Raw genomic sequence first — 22756 nt, forward strand, 5'->3', positions numbered from 1 at the left:
TTCAGGCTGTCAAGCAGCCGCAAATCATGTAGCTGAGGCGATGAAAACTAAATCTCCGAGCACGCCAAAATACTCAGAGGACACCCGAGCATTCTCGGGGAAAACCCGAGCAACGAGTATATTCGCTCATCACTAATAGGAAGCTGTTTGTTCTTGTACAATTTTGTATTTGTTGATGTATAAAAATGGATGCCATACAGTAATAAGACAGATTATAAAAGGGATGAAAACCACTCTTTTTTTCTAGGTGAAAATCAGAATTTTTCATACACTCAACTAAACACCATCTCAAATGCATGCTTGTAATCTGCTACAGATACACATTTTATAACAGCCTGGTGTGAAACTATTTGTAGACACATAAGCTTTCGTACATTTAACCTTATTGCCCTGTGCTTTAGAAAAACTCCCAGCACATACGTATTTTTTGCTTTATAAGACGCACCTGATAAGACGCACTCCCAAATTTGGTGAAGAAAAAGAGAAAAAATGTTTTTTTATGTTAAATGGAGGTGTGTATTGTGATACCAGTGTCCGTCTTTCAAATCATATACCGTATATGTCACTCATCCTGGTATCTATATAACCCCCATCCTGGCACATTGCCCCCTTGTGCTGGCACATAGCCCCCCGGTCACTATATGCCCCCCTGCTGGCACGCACATGGCCCCCCTCTATATATGCCTCCCTGCTGGTACGCACACGGCCCCCGCGTTCCTATATTCCCCCCTGCTGGCATTCGCACGGCCCCCGTCCCTATATTCCCCCTGCTGGCACACATTGTCCCCCCGTCCCTATATTCCCCCCTGCTGGCATTCACACGGCCCCCCCATCCATATATTCCCCCCTGCTGGCTCACATTGTCCCCCCCTCCATATATTCCCCCTGCTGGCACACATTGTCCCCCCCCATCCCTATATTCCCCCCCTGCTGGCACACATGGCCCCTCGTCCATATATTCCCCCCTTCTGGCACACATGGCCCCATGTTCATATATCCCCCCCTGCTGGCACACATGGCCCCTCGTTCATATATTTCCCCCTGCTGGCAGACATGGCCCCTCGTCCCTATATTCCCCCCTTCTGGCACACATGGCCCCTCGTTCATATAGTCCCCCCTGCTGGCTCACATGGCCCCTCGTCCCTATATTCCCCCCTGCTGGTACACATTGTCCCCCCCCCCCCGTCCCTATATTCCCCCCTGCTGGCACACATTGTCCCCCCGTCCATATATTCCCCCCTTCTGGCACACATGGCCCCTCGTTCATATAGTCCCCCCTTCTGGCACACATGGCCCCTCGTTCATATATTCCCCCCTGCTGGCACACATGGCCCCTCGTCCCTATATTCCCCCCTGCTGGTACACATTGTCCCCCCCCCGTCCCTATATTCCCCCCTGCTGGCACACATTGTCCCCCCGTCCATATATTCCCCCCTTCTGGCACACATGGCCCCTCGTTCATATAGTCCCCCCTGCTGGCTCACATTGTCCCCCCTCCATATATTCCCCCCTGCTGGCACACATTGTCCCCCCCGTCCCTATATTCCCCCCTGCTGGCACACATGGCCCCTCGTTCATATATTCCCCCCTGCTGGCACACATGGCCCCTCGTTCATATATTCCCCCCCCTGCTGGCACACATGGCCCCTCGTTCATATATTCCCCCCCCTGCTGGCACACATGGCCCCTCGTTCATATATTCCCCCCCTGCTGGCACACATGGCCCCTCGTTCATATATTCCCCCCTGCTGGCACACATGGCCCCTCGTTCATATATTCCCCCCTGCTGGCACACATGGCCCCTCGTTCATCTAAACAGTTAACTCACCTACCGATGATCACTCCTGCTCCCAGCTCCCCCTGTGGCTTTCCTGTGTATGCTGAGATACTCCGCCTGCAGGGCAGGCGCAGCTGCTGCTCATTAAGGCAGCTCATTGTAGCTACAGGACCTTCCATGATGGGACCAATAAGAGCTGCGGTCACGTGACTCGCAGTGCACACTGGGAGTCACGTGACCGCAGGTCCTATTGGTCACATCATGGAAGGTCCTGAAGCGTTGAACTGCCTGAATGAGCAGCTGCTGCCGCGCGCCCTGCAGGAGGAGGATCTCAGCAAACACAGGAAAGCCACGGGGGGAGCAGGAGCGATCATTGGTAGGTGACTATAGGTAGGGGGGGAAGAGTGCAGGCACATGTAACATGCACCGCTCCCCTGTCTACCAACTCGGCGCTGCTTCAGCACCGAGGTGATGGACAGCGGGTGCAGTGAATATTACGACTCTAATGAGCGGGAGCACAGGACCTCCCACTGTGTCTGCAGCCAGCTCACCCCAGCCCCATGACACCACGCCAGAGCCGCCCCCCCACTCTATAGCACAGCAGGACACAGATTCCATTATAAGACACACCCCCCATTTTCCCCAAAAATTTGGGGGAACAAAAGTGCGTTTTATAAAGCGAAAAATACGGTACTCCAAGTCTACCCATATGACTGTATTTGATTTAACCCCTTACTGCCATGTGACGTACTATCCCGTCCACGTGGTGAGCGCTGCTGATGGCGGCCGGGTGTCAGCTGATTATCACAGCTGACACCCGGCACAATGTGTCAGGGGCGGTCACGGACCACCCCCGACACGTTAACCCCTTGCACACCGCGATCGTGTGTGTACCGGGGGTCAAAGGGAAGCATCAGCAGGGAGGGGGCTCCCTCCGTGCTTCCCTGAGCTCCCCACAGCAGCGCAATGTGCAGCGCTGCTGCAGGTCCCCGAATCCAAGATGGCGGCGGGGCAAGAGGAAGTCTTCTTCATTGCTTGTGACAGATCGCTGATTTGTCACAGTGATCTGTGATGTGACAGATCAGCGATCTGTCACAGGACAGTGATGTCCCCCCTGGGACAACCTAATAAAGTTTAAAAAAAAAAGTGTAAAAATAATTTTTTAAAAATCGCTAAATAAATTTAAAAAAAAAAAAAAATACTCCCTAATAAATTCATTTTTTGGAAATAAAAAAAAAAAACAGTAAAAGTACACATATTTGGTATCGCCACGTCCATAACGACCTGCCCTATAAAACTGTCCCATTAGTTAACTCCTTTAGCAAACCCCTTAAAAACTAAAAATAAAAAAAGAAGCAAAAAATAATGTTTTATCATACCACCGAACAAAAAGTGCAATAACGCGCGATCAAAAAGACGTATATAAATATGCATGGTACCGCTGAAAACGTCATCTTGTCCCGCAAAAAAAGAGCTGCCACGCAGCATCATCAGAGAAAAAATAAAAAAGTTATAGCTCCCAGAATAAAGCGATGCAAAAATAATTTCTTATATAAAAATGTTTTTATTGCATAAAAGCGCCAAAACATAAAAAAATGACATAAACGAGGTATTGCTGTAACCGTACTGACCCGAAGAATAAAACCGCTTTATCAATTTTACCACACGCGGAACGATGTAAACACACCCCCCCAAAAGAAATTCATGAAACGCTGGTTTTTGTTTATTCTGCGTCCCAAAAATCGGAATAAAAAGCGATCAAAAAAGTCACGTTCCCGAACATGATACTAATTAAAGCGTCAACTCGTCCCGCAAAAAATAAGACCTCACATGACTCAGTGGGTCAAAATATGGAAAAGTTATAGCTCTCAATATGTGGTGATGCAAAAACTATTTTTACAATAAAAAGCGTCTTTTAGCGTGTGACAGCTGCCAAATATAAAAACCGCCATAAATAGTAAATCAAACCCCCCGTTATCACCCCCTTAGTTAGGGAAAAATAATAAAATTAAAAAAATGTATTTCCATTTTCCCATTAGGGCTAGGGGGTGTGTTGGGGTTAGAATTGCGGGGTTTCCACTGTTTGGGCACATCAGATGCTCTCCAAACGCAACATGGCGTCTGATCTCAATTCCAGCCAATTCTGCGTTGAATAAGTCAAATGGTGCTCCTTCCCTTCCAAGCTCTGCCAATGCGCCCAAACAGTGTTTTATCCCCACATATGGGGTATCAGCCTACTCAGGACAAATTGCAAAACAACTTTTGGGGTCCTATTTCTCCTGTTACCCTTAGGAAAATAAAAAATTGGGGGCAAAAATATCATTTTTGTGGAAAAAAAACGCCTGGGCGTTATAAACTTCTGTGAAGCACTTGGGGGTTCAAAGCTCACCACACATCTAGATAAGTTCCGTGGGGGGTCTAGTTTCCAAAATGGGGTCACTTGTGGGGAGTTTCAATAGTTTAGGCACATCAGAGGCTCTCCAAACGCACATGATACCCGCAGACCATTCCATCAAAGTCTGCATTCCAAAACATCACTACTTCCCTTCCGAGACCCGACGTGTGCCTATACAGTAGTTTTCTCCCACATATGGGGTATCAGCGTACTCAGGACAAATTGGTCAACAACTTTTGGGTCCATTTTCTCCTGGTACCCTTGGGAAAATAAAAAAATTGGAGACTAAATGATCAGTTTTGTGGAAAAAATACGATTTTTTTATTTTCACGCCCGGGCATTATAAACTTCTGTGAAGCCCTTGGGGGTTCAAAGTGCTCACCACACATCTAGACAAGTTCCTTAGGGGTTCTAGTTTCCAAAATGGGGTCACTTGTGGGGGGGGATTCCACTGTTTAGGTACATCAGGGGCTTTCCAAACGCGACATGGTGTCCGATCTCAATTCCAGCCAAAAACGTCAAATGGCGCTGCTTCCCTTCCGAGCTCTGCCATGCGCCCAAATAGTCGTTTACACCCACATATGGGGTATCAGCGTACTCGGGACAAATTGCACAATAACTTTTGGGGTCTTGTTACCCTTGGGAAAATAAAAATTTGGGGTGAAAAGATCATTTTTTGTGGAAAAAATATGATTTTTTTTAATTGTACCGCTGTGCGTTATAGACTTCTGTGAAGCCCTTGTGGGTTCACAGTTCTCACTACATATCTAGATAAGTTCCTTGGGGGGTCTAGTTTCCAAAATGGAGTCACTTGTGAGGGGTTTCCACTGTTTAGGTACATCAGGGGCTCTCCAAACGTGACATGGCATCCAATCTGAATTCCAGCCAATTTTGCATTGAAAAAGTCAAACGGCGCTTCTTCCCTTCTGAGCTCTGTAATGTGCCGAAACAGTGGTTCCCCCCCACATATCAGGTATCAGCGTACTCAGGAGAAATTGCACAATAACTTTTCCAGTCCAATTTCTCCTTTTACACTTGGTAAAATAAAAAGAATTGAACCTGAAGTATTTTTTTTTGTGAAAAAAAGTAAAATGTTCATTTTTTTTTAAATATTCAAAAAATTCCTGTGAAGCACCTGAAGGGTTAATAAACTTCTTGAATGTGGTTTTGAGCACCTTAAGGGGTGCAGTTTTTAGAATGGTGTCACTTTTGGGTATTTTCTATCATATAGACCCCTCAAAGTGGCTTCAAATGTGATGTGGTCTGTAAAAATAAAATGGTGTTGCAAAAATGAGAAATCACTGGTCAACTTTTAACCCTTATAACTTCCTAATAAAAAAAAATTTTGGTTCCAAAATTGTGCTGATGTAAAGTAAACATGTGGGAAATGTTACTTATCAAGTTTTTTGTGTGCTGTATCTCTGTGATTTAAGGGCATAAAAATTCAAAGTTGGAAAATTGCGAAATTTTCAAAATTTTCGCCAAATTTCCATTTTTTTCACAAATAAACGCAAGTTATATGAATGAAATTTTATCACTAACATGAAGTACAATATGTCACGAGAAAACAATGTCAGAATTACCAGAAGCCATGGAAGCGTTTCAGAGTTATTACCTCATAAAGGGACAGTGGTCAGAATTGTAAAAATTGGCCCGGTCATGAACGTGCAAACCACCTATGGGGGTAAAGGGTTTAAACACTATGGGTCTGATGCATCAGTGTGTTTTCCATAATTCTGGTGTAAATCCTTTTGAAAAGTCACAAAATGTAAGTTTTTTTTTATCATTTTTACGCCAGTCTCAGCCAGGTTTGCCAAAGTTCCCAGAGCTGGTATGGGACATGATGAAAAAAATTGACACCAATTTCACAAAAAATGGACTCTAGTCTCACTTTTGTCTCAATGGCGTGATAGCCAGAGATTGGACTGTAGACTACATGAACAACACCATGAATAGGCCTTCACTGGGAAATGTCCCACTGGTCTTAGTCATTCCGGGTACACAGCTTGGTGTTATATTGATTTAGTAGTGGAATCAGTGGTTCGTTCTGCCATTTCTCCAGTGTCCCTGTCTATGCTTAAAAGCATAATGTCAGACCGCATGTTGTTTGTGCTTCAGTGAGCATCCTAATTATGCTGTGGCCTACACATGTTACCATGGCCTTCAGCGTCTCCAGACTTGTCTCCCATCAAGCACGTATGGGATGTCATTGATTGGCAATTGCAAAGTGAGCTGCCAACAGTGGATCTTGATGATTTGCGTGCCCAAGTGCCATTAATGATCTCATTGATACCATGCCAAGGATGTATTTCTGTGTGGTTCTCATACTCGATTGTGAATAAACAAGATTGACTGATCAAGACTTGATTCCATTTTTTTCATCATTTGCCTATATTATTATCCTGTTTTTAGAGCACCATTGAATCCTATATCTTTAACATGTCTATCCATCCTGTGATTTCCATAACTTCTTCTCGATGTTGCCTTTTCAATCTTGAGTAGTGTATAGAGATCGCTTTTTTATCTCTGACATTGCATAGAAGATGGTTGTGTAGTATAAGGGGAGTTTATCTTTTTATGGCCTTGTACACACATTGTTTGTGATAAGTCTTTTACATCAGTATTCGTAAGCCAAAACCAGGAGTGAAACAGTCAGAGTAAAAGTATAATAGAAACAGGTCAACACTTCAGTATTTTCCATCAGAATTTGTAAGGCAAAAGCAGGAGTGAGTGAAAAATACAGAACATGTGAACATGGCCTAATGCAGACAATGGGGTTACTGTATGTTTCAGATCTAGCTTTGCCTTCTATTGTGTTGTATTTTTTTTTTTTTTTTTTTTTTTTTTAAACAAAAAGCTTTGTTTTGTTTTTTTGTTTTTTTTTTATGTTGCCAGCCACATGTCTTCCACCTGCTGTTCGGAAGGTGTCTGAAATAAATGACAGTATCAACGCTGCATCTGGAGCTAGAAGAAAGTAAGCATTTGGATTGGATTTTTAGTTTTAAATGTCAAAGACGAACTCATAGTGGATAAGTTACTAAATAGATATACTAGAACTGATGAGTATCATGTATTTACTGTGGCAATCCATGTCAGAATTTGCTGTATAGTCCTTTTTGAAAGTTTACACTCCTTCTCTGTCCACCTAACCTGTTTGACAGCTCCTCAATGTCCTTCCTCCCTGCTGTTGAGATCTCGCATTGATCAGTACAAGCTGCAGCTGTCAGTTAGGATGGGCTCGAGGAAACTGAATAAACTTGCACACTTGAGCTATTTCATCCTATAGCTAGATTCATAAAATGCTTACAGGGGAAACTCGGAGAAAATTACCTATTGTTTAATTAAGACTTTTGTGTTACATGTACTTAACCAGATAGCATGGCATGAGCGGGTGTCGGTTACCTCACCATGACATGCAGTGACAGTTCAGTGCTGACAGTCAACCTGACTGAATTATCACAGCATGATCGCGCAGAATGTGCTGAAATATCAGCACCTCCTGCCTGATCACAGCAGGAGCTCGACTGTGCTAGTGGCAGAGCTCCTACAGTAACAGCCAGTGACTGTACCAGCACTGCCCCTGGCTGTTTAACCACCTAAATGCTGCAATCGATAGCAGAGGTAGGAGAAAGCTCGCTTTACCTTCAAATCGCAACATGACGACCCCCCCCCCCCCCCATGATTCAGCGCTGAAATCTCATCTCCCAAGATCTTGGTGCCTAGATCTCCATCTGCGCATGTGCCGTCCCCCGGGGGCTATTTTCCCAGAGTCCATCGGACAGGAAAATATGGAACTGCCGGGGCACTGGCCTTTCACAAAATGTCAGCAGAGCCACTGCAGCGCCGGACACCCCCCTCATCCCAGCCTGCGGCCTGCAGCAATGGTACCGATTAGACGCACCGCAATTTACTCTCCAAATTTGGGGAAAAAAGGTGTGTCTTATAATCCGAAAAACACGGTAAATCTGGTATCACTGTAATCGCACCAAATCAAAGAATACAATTGTCTAATCACTTACAGTAGGTATGGAAAGTATTCAGACCCCATTACATTTTTCACTTTGTTTCACTGCAGCCATTTGGTAAATTCAGAAAAGTTGATTATTTTTTTTTCATTAATGTACACTCTGCACCCCATGTTGACTGAAAAAAAAACAATGTAGAAATTTTTGCAAATTTATTAAAAAGAAAAACTGATATAACACATGGTCATAAGTATTCAGATATTTTGCTCAGTAATGAGTAGAAGCACCCTACAGCCATGAGTCTTCATGGGAATGATGCCGTAAGTTTTTCATACCTGGATTTGGGGTCCTCTGCCATTCTTCTTTGCAGATCCTCTCCAGTTCCATCAGGATGGTGAATGTTGGTGGACAGCCATTTTCAGGTCTCTCCAGAGATGTTCAATTGGGTTTAGGTCAGGGCTCTGGCTGGGCCAGTCAAGAATGGTCACAGAGTTGTTCTGAAGCCACTCCTTTGTTATTTTAGCTGTGTGCTTAGGGTCATAGTCTTGTTGGAAGGGGAACCTTCGGCCAAGTCTGAGGTGCAGAGCACTCTGGAAGAGGTTTTCATCAGGGATATCTCTGTACTTGGCCACATTCATGTTTTATTCAATTGCAACCAGTTGTCCTGTCCCAGCAGCTGAAAAACACCCCCATAAGTATGATGCTGCCACCACCATGTTTTACTGTTGGGATTGTATTGTTTTCTCCACACATACCTCTTAGAATTGTCACCAAAAAGTTCTATCTTCTCATCAGACCAGAGAATCTTATTTCTCATAGTCTGGGAGTCCTTCATGTGTTTTTTTAGCAAACTCTATGCAGGCTTTTATATGTCTGCCACTGAGAAGAGGCTTCTTTCGAGGCACTCTGCAATAATGGCCTGACTGGTGGAGGGCTGCAGTGATAGTTGACTTTGTGGAACTTTCTCCCATCTCCCTACTGCATCTGTGGAGCTCAGCCAGTCATCTTGAGGTTCATCTTTACCTCTCTCATCAAGGCTCTTCGATTGCTCAGTTTGGCTGGACGGCCAGGTCTAGGAAGACTCTGATGGTTCCAAACTTCTTCCATATAAGAATTATGGAGCTCATTGTGCTCTTAGGAACCTTGAGTAGTGTAGAAATTCTTTTGTAACCTTGGCCAGATCTGTGCCTTGCCACAATTCTGTCTCTGAGATCCTTGGCCAGTTCCTTTTGACCTCATGATTCTCATTTTGGTCTCACATGCACTGTGAGGTCTTATATAGACAGGTGTGTGCCTTTGCAAATAAATAAAGTCCTATCAGTTTAATTAAACACAGCTGGACTCCAATGATTGAGTAGAACCATCTCAAGGAGGATCACAAGGAACTGGAAGGCTTGAGTGTCTGAGCAAAGGGTCTGAATACTTATGACCATGTGGTATTTCAGTTTTTCTTTTTAAATTTGCAAAAATTTCTACATTTGTCTTTTTTCAGTCAAGATTGGGTACAGTGTACAATAATAAGAAAAAATGAACTTTTTTGCATTTACCAAATGGCTGCAATGAAACAGAGTGAAAAATGTAAGGGGTCTAAATCATTTCCGTTCCCACTGTATTCCGCACGAGGAACGGCATAGAAAATAATTAAAACCAATTGTTCACCTGATGTTGATTTGTTCATTCTGAATCCCAAAGATTGCAGTAAGGCTCGGTGCGCATTTATCCTGCGCTCTGCACTGAGCACTTGCAGGGGGGGTTCCATGTAATTCTCTGAAATATGTGATTCAGACAGGACCTCCAGCGTAAGATTTCCTATAATGAGGCAGATGGAGACACTGTGGATGCTGTTTGGTCTATGACCTGGCGCAGTGTCCGTCTTTTTATGCATCTTAGAGATGTAAGTGCCCAGCGTAGAGTGCCTGATAAATGTGATCCAAAATGTTTCCAACAAAAGCTTCAACTTAACCCACTGATAATCTGTCTGTTGCAGACACAAATTAGTTAGATTATGCACTACTCATGATCTATCTAACTTGCTAGAACCTGGTGACCCAGATGTTGCCATGATGACATCGAGTTACTGTTGCAACGATGGGCACCGAGCAGAGGGAGCCTGCTCCCTCTCCCTGCCTTCTAAATCTTGTGACCCCTGAACATGAAGGGGGGGGAACCTGCAACTGCATCCCCTTCCTCTCCATTTTCTATTTATTTTTGGATGCTTTGGGGGAACAGAGGAGGTTTCTGAATGTTTACAGAGAGCATGCAGAGAGGAAAAGAAGTACTACGTGCAAGATATATTCCTATACACATGTATAGATATTTACATATTAAAAAAATGAAACTGATACAGTGTCAGTTTAACACCAGTCCTCGTGTACATGGTTATTGCACATTTTAGTAGCAGTACAGCTCCTTGTTTTACACAAATTGCCATTACATGTTTATTTTATAGCATTTTAATCACTGGTCTAACTACACTTTTGTAATTTTAATTGTAAGTTGTGATATTTGTACAGTTGCTGTTTAAGTCAGCCATATAGCACCGCCCATAGCGTGGATCCCATGGAGGTTAAGAAATTCCAGGCATGGTCATCGAAATGGTGGGATGAAGAAGGTGTATATTGTGCGCTCCATGCAATGAACGATATACGAGTGCCATTTATAAGGTATGCTTCATATAAAAGTAAAACGCTTTTTATATTAAAAGGTGTGACAAATTTACTTTTATTTTGCTTTTCACAAAAAAAAAAAAAATTCCTGAAAAGCATATAGTTTTTTCTCCTGCCATGACCTCCCCATTATCCTGTTTGGAGTGTTAATTTCAAAAGGGAAACCTGTCGCTGAGATGCCTTTGTCAGTGATGTATAAATTGTATTTATGTGGGATGGTCCAATGATATAATATTGATGACCTCAGGATAGGTCCTCAATATATGTCAGCGGTCCAATACCCAGTGCCCCCACTGATCAGCTGTTATTAACCCCGAAGAATTGTCCAGTACAGCTCCACTCAGTATGTAGCGGCCTCTGAAGATCAGCTCTCATTCCTATATGACAGCGGCCACTGGACGTTTAATAGAGCTGTATTGTTAAGCTCTGTTCCATGTTTACATCCAGCTGGAGTTGGTAACAGCCAGGCAGTGGGGGTACCTGCAATCAGACCCCTTCTTATCTGATATTGATGACCTATCCTGTGGTCATCAGTATTCTAAGCTAGAAAACCCCTTTAAGGCAGGGATCACCCATGCAAGAAACTCGGACGAGTCTCACATCTTAATACCCAGCACTGCCATCGGCAGTATAAGCAGATTCTCCTGTTCTAGTTAACCCCTTCATGACCAGGGGTATTTCCGTTTTTGCGTTTCCATTTTTTTTTGCTTCCTTCTTCCCAAAGCCATAACTTTTCTTATTTTTCCGTCAACATGGACATGTGAGGGCTTGTGTTTTTGCTGGACGATTTGTACTTTTGAATGGCACCATTGATTTTACCATATCATGTACTGGAAAATGGGAAAAAAAATCCAAATGTGGTGAAATTGCAAAAAAAGTGCAATTCTACAATTGTTTTTTGGATTTTTATTATGCTAAAATTGACCTGCCATTATGATTCTCCAGGTCATTACAAGTTCACAGACACCAAACATGTCTAGGTTCTTTATTATTTATGTGTGGAAAAAAAATTCCAAACCTTTTGTAAAATAAAAAAAAAGCCATTTTCCAAGACCCGTAGCCTTTCCACTTTTCGGGATCTAGAGTTGCGTGCCGATCTGACATTTTATTTATTGCATTTTTGTGTAGATACGTTCTTTTGATCGCTTGTTACTGCATTCTATTGCAATGTTGCAGCGACCAAAAAAAAAACCTAATTCTGACGTTTTGATTTTTCTCACTGCGCTTTTTACTGATTGGATTCATTCTTTTTATATATTGAAAGATCGGGCGATTCTGAATGCGGCGATAACAAATATGTGTGTATTTGATTTTTTTTATTTTATTTTGAATGGGGTGAAAGGGTGGTGATTTGAACTTTTTATTTAATTTTTTTAAACTTTTTTTTTTTTTTTACTTGCTTCAATAGTCCCCATTGGAGACTAGAAACTGCACTTGTCCGATCGCCTCTGCTACATAGAGCAGGGCTGCTGCCCTGCTCTATGTAGCCGATATGCTCACTTAGTATGAGCAAGTGAGCATATCGGCTACCTCCTCCCATCAGCACCCGTGTCACATGACCGCGGGGCGGCACTCATGGCTATCTGGCTTTGACAACCACAGGGGTCTCCTGCTGACCCCGGGTTTTCATGCCAACCCATCGGTGACCCGTGGTCATGTGACACTGGCGCCGATGGGAGGAGGTAACAACATGCTTCCTGCCCGTGCATTTTAAATGTCGTTGTCAGAGTTTGACAGTGGCATTTAACATGTTAACAGCCACGGGTAGATCGCGATTCCACCGTGGCTCTTAGGGGCACATGTCAGCTGTACAGATCAGCTGTCATGTGTCAGAAAAGGTGCGGGCTCATCGCTGGAGCCCGCACCAAACGGGGAGGCGTCCAATAATGGAATCTGCCAGTCACTGTACGTTAAGGGGTTAATAGAAATTATCCACATTCAAAGCACTGGTAGGAACATAAAAATTTATTTTATAATAATCATCTATTTTACCCCCAGAGACATACTAATGAGCAAAAACCATAATCGCGATGTTGGGAGCCCTCTAGCGGGCATCAAGCTACTTGATGTTGGCTGCGGTGGCGGACTATTGTCTGAGGTAACCGAAAACTATTATTGTCAGCAACAATTTATAATTCATTTAAGTACAACATTCTCCTGTAACGTAAAAAAGGGAGCAATTGCAGGCTGGAATATTCAATCAGTGATGGCATGCACCCATCTTTATATCCCTGTTCACAATTCTGCCTTGTAATGGTAACTCTTTATTCATTTTAGACCTCCCCCATTATTGTAGTACCGTGTATGCATGTACTCCTCATGAAATAATTTCTGTAGACCCTTTCTCTTAGACCATTGTAGCATTCCTCTGTAATTATAATTCCCCCCATTAATGGGGTGTGACCCTACACAGTCAGCACTTATTGGACACTTTAAGAGTTTTGTAGGGGCAAGAAAGAACCGTCACATCTAGTTGTCAATTTATTTACAGATATCCAAGAGCATTAGCATGGGAACTTCCAAACACCGATTTCTGAGAAAAGATGCTGTAGAGTTTGTGGAAAATGGTGGACTCTACTAAAATAAGCCAATAATAATAAATAACAAACTCCAGTATAGACCATGTTATGTTTTTCTGTTGCAGCCACTGGGCAGACTTGGTGCTGAAGTCATGGGAATAGATCCTGTAGAAGATAACATTCGCACTGGAGATCTGCACAAATCATTCGACCCAGTTCTAGACAAACGTGTCCAGTACAGACATTGCTCACTAGAAGAACTTGTGGAGAATGGCATGGAAAGCTTTGATGCAGTTGTGGCATCAGAAGTTGTAGAACATGTGAACGACGTGGAGTCTTTTATCCAAAGCTGCTTTCAAGTTTTGAAGGTACAAGGGTTGGCTTCTTTTTACCATAGTTTGTAACTGTGGTATAATTTTTCCTATATCTTGTAGACCCTTAAATGTTTTGCAGATCAGCTCATGCTGTGTCCCAAGTCTGTGCATGTAGGCAGACGTACTGCGGATCCAATAGTCTATGGCTCTAATTCACGAAGAATAGCATTGTACAATCCAGTATCAATGAAGGGGGTACCAGAGTTAGAGGTGCACGTTACTTAATGAATCAGGTGCATCTTTAAAGTGATGTGGGCCTCACCAGAAATCTTACTTTAGTCAGTCACTAGAGCAAGATTTCTGGTGTAAGGTAAGCCAGAATTGATCAAGAATTATAGAGGTGGACATTGCCATGTCCCTGTCCCACGCCAGCTCCATTCACTTTGGTGGAGCTGGTAGAAACTCTCATGACAGTCAAGTCACAACAACCCTATGTAGCGCCAACACTTTGTGACTTTTAAGGTGTTTTAAGAGAGACATCTGATGGAATGACCTAAATATATTGGAGCCTAGAAGTCTGTACACCAATTTTGTGAACTTATGCCATGTGAGCTGTGCACTTCACTGATTGGTAGAGTCTTAGGCTGTGTGCACACGCTGCGGATTTTGCTGCGGTTCCGCAGCGGTTTTGGCCGCTGCGGACCCGCAGCAGTTTTTGCTGCGGTGTACAGTACCATGATTCCCTATGGGAATCAAAAACCGCAGTGCAGACGGTGCGGAATTTTCCGCGCGGATTATCTGCGGTTTTCAATCCGCAGAAAGAATTGACATGTCAATTCTTTCTGCGGATTCTCCTGCGGTTTGCCATCTCCTCCATTGAGGAGATGAAAAACCGCAGAGCAATCCGCAGGTAAAACCGCAGGTCTTTTGACCTGCGGTTTCGCCTGCGGATTTTACAAAATCCGTGCGGATGAATCCGCACATAATCCGCAGCGTGTGCACACAGCCTAAGGATGCAGACCTCCTCTCATCTGCAGGGAACTATTAGAAGTACAATATATGCATGTAAAAATTTTGTAACAAAGTTTAGTTACACTTTATCTTAAATTGAACAGATGTCATTGAAGAACGCCGAAAATATTCCCTGTACGGAACGAGTAAATATTATTTGATGCTGACATCTCTCTTTTCTCTTTCTTGGAAGCCAGGTGGTTCCCTTTTTATTACCACAATCAATAAAACCAAGCTTTCCTACTTTCTTGGAATATTGCTGGCCGAGAAGGTGATGTCCCTTGTACCAGAAGGTACTCACGACTGGGATAAGTTTATCTCACCTGTAGAGTCGGAGAGACTACTTGAATCGAGTAAGTAATTGTATTAAAATGAATGAGAGGTTGGAAAAGTTGGGTTTGCTTAACTTAGAAAAAAGAAGTCTCAGAGGAGATCTTATAATGTGTGGTCAGTGCAAAGGACTGGCACATGACTTCTTCCTTCCTTCCGAAGACGATACTAAGGACCAGGGGGCACTCATTATGGATGGAAGGAAGGCTATTCTGGCAGCTAAATTGTAAAGGGTTCTTCACAAAGCAGTCAGACTCTGGAATGCCGACCACAAGAAGTAGCAATGGCAGACACTAACAGCTTTTAAAAAAGGACTGGATGCTTCCTAAGTATAAATAAACTGTGGATTATATATATTTTAGTGATAAAACGTACAAATGGTGGAGAAAGGTTGAACTTCATGGACCCAGGTCTTTTTTCAACCTATGTAATTGTGGAGAGGAAAATCCTTATAGTAACCTAACCGCATGAATTAGGCCACCATTTGTGTTTACTCTGAAAGCAGTGCTGCCATGTTAGGGTTTGTGCACAGTTTCTCAAACGGATTTTGCCCAGAACCTGCCTGAAAAACTGCTAAAAAAAGCCAAAAAAATGCACATATACATAGCTATGTAAAATAATTTTTTTATATATGCATTATTTTTATTGATTATTTGATTTTATAAACAATTATATACATTACTAGATGGTGGCCCGATTCTATCGCATCGGGTATTCTAGAGTCTCTGTTAAAATAAAAAATAGTTATATACTCACCTTCCGACGGCCCCCGGACTCTTTCTCTCCTCTCCACGCTCCCGGCATCTTCCGGTTCCAGTAATGCTTTGTGCGAAACACCGCTGATGACGTTGCGCTCTTGCGAGAGTGACTTCATCTTCAGCCCTTCTCGCTAAGCATTACTGGAACCGGAAGATGCCATGCGCGTGGTGAGAGGAGGGACAGAGTCCGGGGCCGTCGGAAGGTGAGTTTATACCTATTTTTTATTTTAACAGAGACTCTAAAATAGCCGATGCGATAGAATCGGGCCACCATCTAGTGTATTGTACTCCTGTTACACCCGGAGCTGCTGTTACCTAATGTATTGTACTCCAGTTACAGCCATAGCTGCAGCCACTGTTCTGCTGTTACCTAATGTATTGTACTCCAGTTACAGCCAGAGCTGCAGTCACTATTCTGCTGTTACCTAATGTATTGTACTCCAGTTACAGCCAAAGCTGCAGTCACTGTTCTGCTGTTACCTAATGCATTGTACTCCAGTTACACCCAGAGCTGTAGTCACTATTCTGCTCTTCCCTAATGTATTATACTCCTGTTACAGCCAGAGCTGCAGTCACTGTTCAGACCTTACCAAATGTATTGTACTTAAGTTACACCCAGAGCTGCAGTCACGGTTCGGCTGTCACCTAATGTATTGTACTCCTGTTACACCCAGATCTGCATTCACTGTTCTCCTGTTACCTGATGTACTCCTGTTACACCCAGAGCTGCAGTCACTGTTCTGCTGTTACCTAATGTATTGTACTCCAGTTACACCCAGATCTGCAGTCACAGTTCTGCTGTTACCTAATGTATTGTACTCCAATTACACCCAGAGCTGCAGTCATCATTCTGCTTTTACCTAATGTATTATACTCCTCTTACACCCAGAGTTGCAGTCACTGTTCAGATCTTACCTAATGTACTGACTCCAGTTACACCCAGAGCTGCAATCACTTTTCTGCTCTTACCTAGTGTATTGTATGCAAGTTACACCCAGAGCTGCAGTCACTGTTCTACTGTTACCTAATGTATTGTACTCCAGTTACACCCAGATCTGCTGTTACCTAATGTACTCCTGTTACACCCAGAGCTGCAGTCACTGTTCTGCTCTTACCTAATGTATTGTATATGTACCGGACTGTGCCTGTGTAATGAGCGACACAGCAGTGATGCCTTTAACGGCTGTAATGTGCCTGTACAATAAGCGATGCGGCCATGTTGCCGCGACGACTAAGCGACTGTCACTGATTGGTCACGGCCTAACTGCCGCAACCAATCAGCGACGCAGGATTTCAGTTACAGACAGACATGATAAGACAATTATATATATAGATAGTACAAACACAAAAAACTTGATAAGCAAGTTTAACCCTTAAAGTTTATATAGTCCTATACCTGCCAAGGTAGTCCATGCCAAACAAAGTTTATCAATTTTGTCCAGATGAAGATTTTTCCAAAGACTGGTGACACGTAGTGATGAGCGAGTATACTCGTTGCTCGGGTGGTCTCCGAGTATTTTGACGTGGTCAGAGGTTTAATTTTCTTTGCTTCAGGTGCATGATTTGTGGCTGCTAGACAGGCTGAATACATGTGTGGAATGCCTGTTTGTTAGGGAATTCCCACATGTATTCAGCCTGTCTACAAGTCGCAAATCGTGCAGCTAAGACTATGGAAACTAAATCTCTGAGCACAGCAAAATACTCGGAGACCACCCAAGCATGTTCAGGGAGACCCGAGTAATGATGCTACTCGCCCGTCACTAGTGACACGTTATTAAATACAGGGATTCTACAAAAATTAGTATTGGTTGTATGTTCACTAACATGACTACGAACAGAAAATAATTGCTATCTATTGTATATGTCCTCAGTATATATCCTGTATATGTCTTTTTGAACTTTTCTCCACCTCTGGCTTCCAAAACCAAGAAACAGTTAAAAGAAATGTTCTGACTAGTGATGAGCGAGCACTAAAATGCTCTGGTCGAACATTTTTTTTAATGCTCGGGTGCTCGACCCAAGCAACGAGGAAACCCAAGCTTTTTTGCTGTGACACACCCCCCGAGGTCCTTTGAGGGTCTAAAAACTGCAGAAATCTCTGGGAAAAGTGTTCAAAGGACATGGGAACAGCTGGGGAAGACCCTTGGAAGCATTTCTGACTCCCAGGTCACTGCTGTGAACAATGTTGTGTTTGAAATTTAGAGGAGAATATGTGGTCTGTTTGCGGGTGTCTGTGTGTGCGGTAATGCTACCGCCGGTACTGTCGATCACAGCGCTGCGGGATCATGTTGCCAGATGTCGTCGTGATTACGCAGCTGACTGTGACCTGCAGCAGTGAAGCAGGCTTGGCCCGATGAGACTACTGCTCCCATCGGGCTATCTCTGGTGTCACTGATAACAGGTGCTGCTGATCCGAGAGTAGTATCTGCCGGCTCCTGTGCTCACTGTTTAAAAAAATATATATATACATACATATTCATTATTCACATATTGATACATAACATATACATATTCACACAGAAATAAAAACACATACACACCAAATCCCCGACGCCCTCATCTCCTAGAATTAACGTAAAATAATAAACCAGTATATACTCCCTGTCCGCTGTAGTCCAAGGGATCTAACGTGTAGAACAGTCACATCGGGGATGTGACCGCTCTACCCGAGCGGCGAAACACTGCAGGGGCATTTATTTCCTGTCTGTGTATCAGCTGATCAGCTCCGTGCTGTTACTTGCGGCACCGCTGCGCTGGAAAGTTCTCACACAGCGGTACTGCCGTAAAGTGAGATCACCAGAGTAATGAACTCCCGGTGAACTCTCACGGCGGCTCAGTGATACACTGCGGGAAATAATACCTCCTGTCAGTATATCACCGGAGCCGTGTAGAGCGGTCACATCTCTGCGGATTTGAAAGCTAAATAAAGATATATTATTTAACAAACGAAAAAAAAAAATTCTGATGTAATTTCCAAGTCCAACCTCTTTTTATATTATCCATTGAAGACCATAATATCATTACATACCATGTACAAATATAATGTTTACACACACAAAACAAATATAAGTGAATATAATATATATTTCCTCTAACATTTGCTTTACCACCATATCAGCATACAGTGCCCACATACTGCCCATATACCATCTTATGGTGCCCATATAGTGCTCACATACTGCCATATAGTGCTCACATGCCACCTTTATAGTGCATCAAATGCAATGTCTGTTTATTTTTCAAAAATAAATGTAAAAACAATTGCGTGGGCTCCCATGCAATTTTCATAACCAGCAGAGGGAAAGCTGAGGGCTGATGTTAATATTCTGGGAAGGAGCCAATAGCCATAAAGGTTCCAGGTTATTAATATCAGCTCACAGATATTTGATTATTCTTTACTGGCTATTTTACAGGGGAACCAAACCCAGGAAAAATTTGACATGGGGTCCCCCTATAAAATCAAACCTGCAAAGGCTAGCCAGACAGCTGCGGGCTGATATTAATAGCCTGGGAAGGGACTATGGATATTGCACCCCCCCACCCAAGGCTAAAAACATCAGCTCTCAGCCACCCCAGAAATGGTACATCTTATAGATGTGCCAATTCTGGCACTTAGCCTCACTCTTCCTACCTGCCCTGTAGCGGTGGCAAGTGGGGTAATATTTGTGGGGTTGATGACACCTTTGTATTGTCTGGTGACATCAAGCCCACGGCTTAGGAATGGAGAAGCGTCTATAAGACACTATCCATTACTAATCCTATAGTTATATGGTCAATAAAGACACAGCCAGAATAAAGTCTTTTATTAATCTTAATTAACCATACTTACCGAACGCCTAATCCCCGACTCCCTCGTCTCCTTTAACAAAAATAAAATAATAAACCAACAATAATACTATCCTGTCCGGCGTTCCCCATTTACCGAATGTTCCACGATGATCTCACGTGTAGAACAAGTCACATTGGAAGTCACGACTCCGGTGATACACTCCCGGAGATATTACCTCCTGTCAGTGTATCACTGAGCCACTGTGAGAGTTCACTGGAGTTCATCACTCTGGTGCTCTCACTTTACGGCAGTACCGCTATGTGACAGCATGGAGCCGATCAGGTGATACACTGCAGGGGAGATTATCTCCTGTCAGTGCATCGGTGGTCGGGTAGAACGGTCACATCTCCCGATGTGACTGTTCTGCACGTGAGATCACCATGGGACAACCTGGATTACCTTGGACTACAGCAGACAGGGAGTATATATTGGTTTTGTATTTTACGTTATTTCTAAGAGATGATGGCATTGGGGATTTGGTGTGCGGTGAGTATAATGTGTTTTATTTCTATGTGAATATGTATATATTATGTATCAATGTGTATGTATTATGTGAATAATGATTATGTATGTAATTTTTCTTTTTTTTTTTTTTTTTTTTTAAAACAGTGAGCACAGGAGCTGGCAGATACTACTCTCGGACAGCATGATTCCGCAGTAGAGTTGAGCGACTTTAGTCGGATCGGGTTTGATGAAACAAAATTTGTTTCAGATGAAACTGGTCTGACTAGGGCAAAAAAAGTCGGCGTTTCGTCCGAAACCCGACCCCAATGCAAGTCAATGGGGAATAAAAGTCAGCATTGAGGGGATGAAATTCATCCCCTCAATGCCGACTTTTATTCCCCATTGACTTGCATTGGGGTCGGGTTTCGGACGAAACGCCGACTTTTTTTGCCCTAGTCGGACCAGTTTCATCTGAAACAAATTTTGTTTCATCAAACCCGATCCGACTAAAGTCGCTCAACTCTATTCCGCAGTGCTGTGACTGACAGTACTGGCCAGCAGTAGCGTTACCACACGTAAAGACAACCGTACACCTGCGCGAACCCATACACCCACCCACAGCATGTAATGAGCATGGCGGCGCCAGGTCTGAAATAGCCCTGATGATGCTGTGTGGCCAGCCAATCACTGTAATGCCACAGCCAACATGGCTGCGGCATTACAGTGCGTGGCAGACAATCCCTGAATATTCATTGGCTCTCTAAAGAGCGCCAAACCTTCAGGGCGGGGACCTGAGCTCCAGCTGAGCAACCCCTTTAATACTCCGCAAGCTCCGAGCATCACGAGCACTGCCATGCTCGGGTGAGCACCGAATAGTGGCGAGCATGCTCGCTCATCACTAGTTCTGACCATTCATCGGGCACCTTCTATTTGGAAGCTGCTCACTATTACTATGTATAATAAAAAAAATGCTGGTGACCAAGCCATTGCAAAAGATATCAGAAAACACTAAAGGAAAAAAAACTGCTTCAGGAAAAACACTGAAATGTCTTTTGCAGGGCAAGCTAAGTACCGTAGGTACACTGGCATGTTTAGTGCAAAAGTTTTTTCCATTCTTATAAAATGAAACTGATACTGATATTAGTGTTTGTTTTTCCAGATGGATTTGTGGTGGATATGCTGAGGGGCATGCTGTACAACCCATTGATAGGTTCCTGGCGATGGTTTGATGACACAAGCGTTAACTATGCTATTCATGCAGTGAAGATGGTCGCACAAGAGCAGTCCACAGATATGGAATATGAGAAAGAACAGGACCACAGAAAGGCAGCGGAGGCATCCACGTAAAGATGTCATAGACTCTTGTTAAAGATATACATGACATCAGATATTGGATTAAGTGAAGATATACCTCTGTTCTCACAGTGCTATTCATATTACCTTGAATGATTTATTTATTTTTTTGTTAAAGGGAACCTGTCTCCAGGATTTTGCTATGTCTAAGAGCAGCATGATGTAGGGGTTGAAATCCTTATTTCATTAATGTGTCACTTACTGATCTGCATGTTGTCATTTTGATACAATCATTGTTTTCTCTGTTGCAGATCTGGCAGTGCTCAGAATGCAGAGCTCTATATAATCCCGCAAACACAACCACAGATTGGCAACGTAACAGAAAACTGTTAGTCAGTTGTGGGAACAGTTGACTAGGAGGAACAAGAAACCTAGTGCTGTGATCGTCTCTTGCTTATAAAAGACTGATTATATTGAAACAATAGCACAAAGCCTAATAAGTGACCCATCATTGGAATCAGCTCCTTAGCCCCTACATCAGGCTGCTCTCAGATTACATATCAAAAACATCTTGACAGATTCCCTTTTAAGGCTGGGATCACACATGCGAAAAACTCGGACGAGTATCGGATGTTAATACTCGGCACTGCCGCCAGCACTTGGGAGCGGAGCATGTGGCTGCATGTATTGCTATGCGGTCGCATGCTCCGATCCAAGTGCCGGCGGCAGTACCTGGTATTAACATGCGAGACTCATCCTAGTTTCTCGCATATGTGATCCCGGCCTAATAAATACGTAAGTGACAAACATTTTGCAATTGATTCTGGTAGAAAGGATGTTTGAGAATGTCTTGGCAGGCACAGCCTGTAATTCTGCTAATTGCTGAAATATGATATGTATAATTTATAATCAGATAATGTGCTTTTATTTGTGTGATGTGATTTTTGCTTAATGCATGGTATCAGATTACTAACAAATAGCTCAGAACAATATTAGACTGACTTTTTTTTTTAAATAAAAAAAGGTATTTCTTCTTTAAAGGTTTATGACTTATCCATAGGGTATGACATAGATGTCTGATAGGTGCTTGATATATCAGATTTGTAGTTCCAGAAAAGAGCAGATAATGGAACTCTGAAACACATGTGAATAGAGCCTTACGTAGGTGGCAAGAATTACTGTGGCATAGGTTTATTGCTCCTTATTGTGTTAGTACGAAGCATTAAACATTATTAAAGAAGTTGTCCACTACTAGGACAATCCCTTCTTGATCTAAATGTTTGGCCCCAATAAAATAAAAAAAGCTTATACTCCCGTGCTGTCGTTGTTCCCGCGCCGTTGGCGCTCGCGATCCCGGTGCTTCCGCGCAGTTGTTGTGACGCGTGACCCCGGCACCCAATCAGCACTGGCCTCAATGCCCCCCTTTGGACAAATTGAACATGAAGAGTATGTCCG

The 22756-nt window shown here is 43.3% G+C and overlaps 1 protein-coding gene across 3 annotated transcripts in view; it reads left to right on the top strand.

Annotated features, from left to right (window-relative positions):
* The window catches only part of COQ3 (coenzyme Q3, methyltransferase), a 43785-nt gene extending 21444 nt beyond the window's left edge, over positions 1-22341 (top strand). For 2 of the 3 annotated variants that reach the window (XM_073589513.1, XM_073589515.1), the window contains exons 2-7: positions 7068-7146; positions 10651-10800; positions 12802-12901; positions 13448-13690; positions 14841-15000; positions 21168-22341. In XM_073589513.1, coding sequence (XP_073445614.1) covers positions 7068-7146; positions 10651-10800; positions 12802-12901; positions 13448-13690; positions 14841-15000; positions 21168-21355 — 920 coding nt within the window. In that variant the 3' untranslated portion in view covers positions 21356-22341. Of the gene's footprint in view, positions 1-2008; positions 2154-7067; positions 7147-10650; positions 10801-12801; positions 12902-13447; positions 13691-14840; positions 15001-21167 lie in introns of those variants that run through there. The other variant, XM_073589514.1, reaches the window with a different exon arrangement.
* The last annotated feature ends 415 nt before the right edge of the window (positions 22342-22756 follow it).

The sequence above is a fragment of the Dendrobates tinctorius genome, unplaced genomic scaffold, assembly GCF_039654945.1.
Source record: "Dendrobates tinctorius isolate UK_male_01 unplaced genomic scaffold, ASM3965494v1 ptg000111l, whole genome shotgun sequence".
In the NCBI taxonomy this organism is placed as follows: domain Eukaryota; kingdom Metazoa; phylum Chordata; class Amphibia; order Anura; family Dendrobatidae; genus Dendrobates; species Dendrobates tinctorius.